The sequence below is a fragment of the Cibotium barometz genome, chromosome 61 (genome assembly GCF_041138505.1).
Source record: "Cibotium barometz isolate CiBa-2024 chromosome 61, ASM4113850v1, whole genome shotgun sequence".
Lineage (NCBI taxonomy): Eukaryota > Viridiplantae > Streptophyta > Polypodiopsida > Cyatheales > Cibotiaceae > Cibotium > Cibotium barometz.
In genome coordinates this window covers 32,034,716-32,043,252 of record NC_141106.1, presented here as the reverse complement: position 1 = coordinate 32,043,252, position 8,537 = coordinate 32,034,716, and the positions used below count along the sequence as shown (strand labels likewise).

The window sequence follows — 8,537 nt, the reverse complement described above, 5'->3', positions numbered from 1 at the left end:
CCTTGGGATGATTGCAAGCTGCACCACTCCAGATATTGCCATGCTTAGATGGATTGCCTATATTAAGTCACTGAACCCTGAATTTGAGCATATTGCAGGAAAGGATAACCCAGTTGCAGATATGCTATCAAGAGCCAGATATGAAGATGAAGAAGGGATGATCAGTGACACTGATGATGTAGGCACAAAGTTTTATACTACTGCACATGTAGAAGGGGACCATGCTTGCCTACTATCAAATGCTCTTGAGTTTTTTACTGAGGACCTGTATGAAGGAGATTGGCTACTTATTGGTCAATATTTGAGTACCTTGACAAGGCAGGAGAATTGGTCTGACTCAGAATTCAAGAGGATCCGCAGAAAAGCATATGGGTATTTTCTAAAGGATGGGTACCTGTGGAAGCATCCTAAGCAGAGGAATGCTATGCCACAGAGAGTCATATGTGATAAAGCGACTCAAGGGAAGCTTATGAAAGAGTTCCAGGAGAGTCTATAGGCTGGACATCAAAGTGTATGGGCCACATTTGCTAAAATTAAGGAAAGATACTGGTGGAAAGGAATGTACAAAGATGTAGACCAATTTGTGAAGACATGTGTGATATGCCAGATGTACTCAAATGTGCAACACCGTGATGGCCTGCAACCGACCTACCCACCTGCCATGCATTACAAATGGGTAGTGGATCTAGTCACAATGCTGGCAGATGCGGTATGTAGCACTTGCAAGAGAAGACCTGACAAACCAGGTGGAAGGGCGTGCTCTTAGAACAAAGAGTACAGAAACAGTATGTAAATTTCTCTTGGAAGAAGTGATTTGCCGGTATGGATGTGTTGGGAAAATAACAGTTGATAGGGGAGAGTTGGATGCTGAAGAGGCAAGGGAATTCTTCTCTAGAACTGGCATCAAACTAGCCCTAACATGTGCTTACAACCCTGAGGGCAATGGTAAAAGCGAGCGAGGACATCCTCCAATTATTAAAGCTTTGGCTAAAGCATGCAGAGGAAGAATGCGAGAGTGGCCAAGGCTACTACCATATGCTTTATGGGCTGACCGTACAACTCACAGTTCAGTGACAGGTTTCATGCCTGCAGAATTAATGTATGGTCAAAAGCCAGTAATGCCAGTTGAAGAAGTGGTCCCTACTTGGAATATATTACCCTGGGAAGAAGGGTTGAATAGAGAGGACCTCCTTACACTGCGTATAAGGCAACTAGAGAGGAGGCCTGAAGATGTGGAGCTTGCTAAAGCTCGTCTTAAGGATGCAAGGTTGAAAAACAAAGAAAGATTTGATAGAAGACACAGACTCCGGCCAAACCCGATTGAAGAAGGTGACTGGGTCTTAATGTATGATAGCAATCTTGACAACCAGTTCACCGTGCAAAGAAAATTTGCAAAAAGATGGTTTGGCCCTTACATTGTCAAGCATGTGCATGGAAATGCCACATATACCTTGTGTGAGCTTGACGGGACAGAGATAAAGAATCCTGTATAGCAGGAAAAAGGATTAAGATGTTTAAAAGAAGACATGACAGTGATTCTTTTGATTCGCAGGAGACTCAAGATGAGCAGCTTGATACTGATAACATGGAAATGGATGAAGAGGAAGAGGATGAGTATCCTAGTGGTAATGTAGAAGATGAAGATTTGTCTCTTGTTTGAGGTGGTGCTCTTGACATGTGTTTCGTTTTCTGCAGCTACGACAGGGTCAGCCTTGGCTTGTAATCTCGTCAGAGCATTGAGAATAGGGTTTGGTTTAGGTTTTTCGCTTAGGATAAGCCTACTCATCATATTTAATGGTGGTATTACTGGGGCCTCGGGCGGTTTGTGTGGACATTGTAAAATCAAATGGGTTATGCCACAATCACTGCATGTAACCTTGGGCAAATGTGGGTTAACTACAAGGGCAGCATTGGTGTTGGCTTGTACAAGCAATCTGCCATTTTATGAGGTTCACCACAATTAAAGCACTACAAGGGTTTCTTGTCAAGACATTCACTATATTTGTGAGATCCTCCACAGCCATAGCAGTGAAGGGGTGGTTGTCGTCCCACATTATTCATGGATTGCCCCCTTTTTAAAGCGGTTACCTGATAGACTAGTTTGGGTCCCTTGGGGTCATTGACATAGTATTCGGGATTAATCTCATATTCCTCATCACTTTCGGGTGGATTATAATTTTCCTCTGACTCTTCCTCAACTACCACTTCATTAATTGGTACTATTCGTGGCTGAGGAGATAGGACAGGTGGTGGGTAAGGTGTGTAAGGTTGATAAGGCCGAGCTGGGACATAGGGCTTTGGAGCTTGAACTAGGATGATGGTTGTAGATTGTACTGTAGTAGGTGGTGCAGGTAAGGCAAGAGGAGCTAGGACAGGTCTAGGGGCGTATTGATAAGGGGGGCGAAATCTATGATTTTGGCCCTTATAGCCACCCTGATATCTTGGATTGAAGTACTTTGGTCAAAGCGTGCGTTGCCAGCACCCTCTGACTCATGTTCTCCGATTGAGGTGAGATTTCACAAGCTTTTATAGGTTGCTATATTCTACAGATCAGCCCATAGGGCTATGCAGTCTCAAAAATGCCATCTGAACCTATGTACGCCACATATGTTCCAAGGCCTATGGTAAGACCTAGACCTGTGCCGCCTACTACCATACCTTTACACCGTACACCCCCAAGATTTTCGACACGTGCACCAGCACCTATTGCAAGAGCTGCACCACCTTTCCCAATGGCTGAATACCCTTATTATCCCCCACCACCGGCTGCTGTACCCGCTAACCCCATCGCTGTAGCAGTTGTGGTTGGAAGAGCTATGGCCGAGCATATAGCCCCGCGAGCAAGGGATCCTAATCGAACGGACTCACGATGCTGAGTTGATATTGCCAAGCTTATGAGTAAGTTTTCTGGTGATGGCGATTCTAGGCAGCACCTAGAGATCTTTGAGCAAGTTTGTGAGGCTTTGAGTGAGAGAAATGATGTCTCGAAAAGCCACGCTTTTAGTCTCACCTTAGATGACAAAGCTGGAAAATGGTATCAAACACTTAAACCTGAGAAAAAATGGAATATGGCCACCATCAAGACTGCATTTATAGCAACTTTTGCCAAGCAAGGACCTAAGTGGGGATTAGCATCCCAATTACATTTGGCTGAGTGAAACAATGGTGAATCCATGCGTGATTTCATCAATCGTCTCAAGTACCTAAACTCACGATGCAAACCCCACGAACGGTTTAGAGATGATCAGCTGTTGGATCATTTAATCAATGGGATGAATCACACGAAATTGTACAACAGTTTGATCACGAGAGGAATATCCACCTGGCATGACACTGTGGTAGTCGTCTTTGAATTAGAAGACAATCTAGAGATAAAAGAAACAACGAGTGCCCCTAGTGAAACCGCATCTACAAAGCCTTCTCAAGCTAGTCCCTCATCCATTGAGCAGATGGTTGCTTCCTACATACAAAAGCTAGTTCATACAAATACTTCCCAACCCCGTAAGGAACCTACTCGTTAGCTAGTCTTTTGTTCTACTTGCAATGGAGACCATCCTACAAGTGAGTGCCCCACACTTCGACCAAAGTACTTCAATCCAGGATATCAGGGTAATAGATATGGCTATGAGGGCCAAAATCATAGATTTTGCCCTGAGTGCCCCACACTTCGACCAAAGTACTTCAATCCAGGATATCAGGGTAATAGATATGGCTATGAGGGCCAAAATCATAGATTTTTCCCCACTTATCAATACGCCCCTAGACCTCGCAGCTCCTCTTGCCTTACCTACACCACTTGCTACAGTCCAACCTACAGCCATCGTCCTAGTTCAGGCTCCAAGGCCCTATACCCCAACTCGGTCTTATCGGCCTTACACACCTTACCCCCCACCTGTCCTACCTCCCCAGCCACGAATAGTACCAATCAAGTGGTAGCTAAGGAAGAGTCAGAGGAGAATTATAACCCACCCGAAAGTGATGAGGAATATGAGATTTATCCCGAATACTACGTCAATGACCCCGAGAGACCAAAACCAGTCTATCAGGTAACCGCTTTAGGAAGGGGGCAATCCATGAATAACGTGGGACAACGACCACCCCTTCAATGCTATAGCTGTGGAGGACCTCACAAATATAGTGAATGTCCTGACAAGAAACCCTTGTAGTGCTTTAATTGTGGTGAACCTAAGAAAGTGGCAGATTGCCCGTACAAGCCAACAACCAATGCTGCCCCTGCAGTTAACCCACATCTGCCCAAGGCTACATGCAGTGACTGTGGCATAACCCATTTGATTCCACAATGTCCACACAAACCACCCTAGGCCCCAGTAATAACACCATTAAATATGATGAGTAGGTTTATCCTGAGCAAAAAACCTAAACCAAACCCTAGTCTCAATGCTCTGATGAGATTACAAGCCAAGGCTGACCCCGTCGTAGCTGCAAAAAACGAAACAGATGTCAAGAGCACCACCTTGAACAAGAGACAAAATAGAAAAAAGAAGGCCAAAAAATCGAAAAAGAAAATTGTGGGTACCACCTCAGATCCCGTCACCATACAAGATGCAAGTGATGACTCGGATAACTCATCGACATTTGAATCAAATCATGATCAATTGGGGATGACAAATGAGACTACCAATGCAGATCAGCCTAAGAAAACAAAGCCCAACAAACCTGGTGTCTATCTGACACCGGAACAGGAGATTCATAAGCTTCAACAAGCTATTGAATTAGTCCAAGAGACTCAAGCTGCTCTAGAACCCATTCCTAAAACCATTCCCAATACTTGGAAATTACCCACTACGATTAATAAACCCCTCCAAACCAGAAAACCCCTGTAAGTGCCAAGTGTAATCTCTGAAAGATCAGAAAAAGAGCATGAAGCCCAATTCAAGAGATGGTATCAAGACATGCTCAAACACCCTAACCCCGAGGAGCATGAAACGATCACAAGACTAGAGGAGGCCGAGTCCCAACTTGGTCAACCTGATGCTATGTGCCTGTTTTGGCAAAACAGGAAGCAGCACAAAGAAGTGGAAGCGGCCGCGGGAAATCGGGCACCCATATTTACCCACATTTTATTTCCCGCACAATAAGCCTCATTTTGTAAAGAAAGCCGTGTAATTTAAAGCCACAAGCCTTGTAATTCTCTCAAATGATTAAAAAAGGGGCCATGGGCTTCCAATTTGTAACAAGTGAGCTTTAACTTTAAAAAATAGGTCCAACCAAGTGTGAAAGCCCAATTTTTAGAAGCCCTTGGATTAAAAGAGAGAGAATTATTAAGTGAAGATAATCTTGGTAATACACATGAACGTGTGAGCTCTCAAAGAGAAGAGAAGCAAGCTTGTGGTGCTTCCTACGCGCCCGTTGTATCATCTTTCTCCATTCTAATGTTAAGACAAGGTCTTCTACTCTCTATTCCCTCTCTTGCAATGTTCTTTTCAATGCTTTTGGTGAAGCTATGAAGATTTTGCTTGTGTGTGTATTCTAGGTATTGTGTGATTAAGAGTGACATTAATCTTTGTTTAATGTGGTGTTTAAGGCTTGCATTCTCACATTGGTGTAACCCACGCATGCTCTAGGCAATGATAGCTCCGATTCTTGGCTTGTGTGTGTGTATGCATAATGCCCACTTCATGAGAGAGAACCAAGCTTTCCATTAAAGCTTCCAATGAATGTAATGTGCCATTAGCTTAATCCTTGCACTCTTTGCATCCACATTGTCCTTTTGCATACATTGAGAGAGAGGTTAGATAGATTATGTCCTTGTTGGCTTAGATAGGTGTGTGTGATTAGGGTGTGCTTAGGTTGTATTCCGTTCATTTAGTGTAAGACTACCGTGAGCTTGACACACTCACGTACGCCTCCATGCCCTAGTCGGGTCCTCCCTCGCATTGACTTATTTTGTGTTAGTGTGACTAGCTATGCTATGGACGTCCGTCGCGGCGATCCGCTAACAATGGCGCCGCTGCCGGGGAAGTGCTCCTAGACTAGGTAGTCATTGCATTAGTGCTATTCCTAGATTCATAGGTGGGTTTACTCACCACTTGTTCATATTCATTTAGTTTAGGAGAGGTTGGAGTCGGGGATTCCAACGCTCTCGAGTGTGGCTAGGAGGTCGGGGACCGTCTAGGACGCTCACCTAGGGTTAGGAGGTGGATTGGGATTGAGTGAGTGTGGGACACTCATTGCAATCTTGGTTGCACGTCATTTGCATATCATTTTAGGATTTAGTTTATTTGTGAGCTCTTTGGAGCGTTTTTCATTGTTTTTTGCAATTGTTTTATGCTTTGCATATGGTTTTTGTTAGATTAGGTGTATATTATTGTTTTTTAGGAGTAGGGTAAGTAGTAGCCCCCATATCCCATGGATTTGCCATTAAATGTGTGAATTTGCCAAAAACAGAAGAAACAGCACAAACTTCCTTCATACATTTGAGTGGTCAAACGAAACCCAAATCCTGCATTCAATAGCTCATTGGAGAGGTAAAATTAGGCTCTAAAACTTGCACAGGTCAGTTTCTACAGAAAGTGCATTTTCAGGCTCTGTCCTGGGATACGCGTGTCCGGGGCATCTGCTCATTTCAGACTCATACTGCTGTCACAGCTAGCCTACAGCCTGTACATCACTTGTGCATGCCTGGTTTTTGCATTTGACTTCCATTTTGCATGTGTTTGAGCTTGAAAACCAAAAGTTGGAGTCAAAAACGCAGAAGAACGGAAAATTCACTAAATTTGACCTTTTACCAGCAAAAACTTGACCAAACTGGAAAATAGGGACATACTGGTACTCTACAGACCATTATCCACAACCTGTACACTTCAGATTTGCAAAAGGCACAAGTGCCTGGGACACGCGTGTCCAAGGCATCTTGCTGAAATCAGTGATTTTGCTGCTTGGCTAGTTGGCTTATGATTTGTACATGTTGCTCTTGCTTGTAGTCCAAGGATTGGATCAATAAATCTCAAAATTCAGCAAATTTTGTGCATTTCAGACACTTTGTCACAAAATTTTGCCTTTTCAGCTCAAATCAGGGCACATCTTAGATCAAAATAGCACACAAGGCTTCTACAGGGCATCACCTTTAAGCTGGGAAGGTCAAAACACCAAAAATCTTCAAGTGCCTGAGACACGCGTGTCCCAGGCATCAAGGGTATTTTTGCACCTTGACCATCTCAAGCTTATTCCTTGCACCTGTACTTAGCCCCCACAGATTTTTAAGTCATTTGGACTTATATTTCTCCTACCTACAGTTCAAATCTCTTGTCCAAACTGACGGAAACATTGTAATCATAGCCAAATAGGACTTCAAGTGTGCATTTTAGGCGCCGACGGGGGTGCCGTGGGACAGCCACGGCGTCGTGCCGGGCGCGTCCCGGGGCGCCGGCGGGGGTGCCCGGGGGGGTCTCGGGGCGATGAGACGGGGGTGCCGTGGGGCGGCCCCGGGGGCGTGCCGGGCTCGTCTCGGGGCGTCGGGAGGGGTGAACCGGGTTCACGCCCGCCGGCGCCCCGGGACACCCCCGTGCGCGGTCCCGTCGACCCCCGTGGGGCGGCCCTGGGCTCGTCCCGGGGCGCCGACGGGGGTGCCGTGGGGCGGCCCCGGCGGCGTGCCGGGCGCATCCCGGGGGCGTGTCGGGCTCGTCCCGGGGCGCCGACGGGGGTGCCGTGGGGCGGCCCCGACGGCGTGCCAGGCGCATCGCGGGGGCGTGTCGGGCTCGTCCCGGGGCGCCGGCGGGGGTGCCGTGGGGCGGCCCCGGGGGCGTGCCGGACTCGCGCCGGGGCGCCGGTAGGGGTGAACCGGGGCGTCGACGGGCCGCGTTGGGGGGTGTCCCGACGGGCCGGGGGCCCCGGCGGGGGGGGGGGGATGGGGCAGGGTTTCGGGGGCGTGCCCGGGCGCCGGCGGGGATGCCATGGGGCGGCCCCGAGGGCATGCCAGGCGCGTCCCAAGGCGGCGGCGGGGGTGCCCCGGGCGGGTCTCGGGCGCGTGCCGGCGCGCCGACGAGGGTGTCGTGGGGTGGCCGCGGGGCGTCGGTGGGGGTCCCGTGAAGCGACCTCGTAGGTGTCCCGAGGGCCTTGAAATGAGCATGTCATGTGTGTTTCGGCAAAAAAGAAGAAAAAAAGAATGGTGCAACTCTTGCATTTCAAAAGGAAGGGTGCAGCACCAGGACTTCCCGGGAGGTCACCCATCCCAGTACTGTTCTGGCCCAAGCGCGCTTAACTGCGGAGTTCTGATGGGATCCGGTGTATTAGCGCTGGTATGACCGCACCACATTTAGGTGTCATGATCTTGCGTATACGTATCTTACATGGAAGTGAAGTCCGGCACAAAATGTGTGAGGGGCGCAATTGACGTGTGATTGCGGAGTTTGCCACTCAATGAAGGTGTGCGTACGTACGTGGAGGGGTGCAGTTCCACTTTCAAGCGTATGTGTGGGGGAGCATCATGCAGCGGGCGAGGAGGAGGACGTTGGGCGGGGGGGACAATTTTTCCGAACCCCACGACTAAACAGGGGTGCCGAACCCCACAACTAATT

At 47.7% G+C, this 8,537-nt stretch overlaps 1 protein-coding gene and 1 non-coding gene across 2 annotated transcripts; one reads left to right on the top strand and one right to left on the bottom strand.

Annotated features, from left to right (window-relative positions):
• Window positions 1–2,397, top strand: LOC147604789 (uncharacterized). The gene has a single exon (XM_086794837.1). It carries the CDS (start codon window positions 705–707, stop codon window positions 1,491–1,493), a length of 789 nt encoding a protein of 262 aa, XP_086650963.1. The 5' UTR covers window positions 1–704; the 3' UTR covers window positions 1,494–2,397.
• Window positions 2,398–8,153: 5,756 nt separating this feature from the next.
• Window positions 8,154–8,272, bottom strand: LOC147604788 (5S ribosomal RNA). The gene has a single exon (XR_015265384.1). It is a non-coding gene; the product is annotated as a 5S ribosomal RNA (ribosomal RNA).
• Window positions 8,273–8,537: the final 265 nt, after the last annotated feature.

What these genes read in the sequence shown, in the direction of transcription:
- LOC147604789 (XM_086794837.1), top strand. Translation starts at nt 705, where the DNA reads ATGCGGTATGTAGCACTTGCAAGAGAAGACCTGACAAACCAGGTGGAA.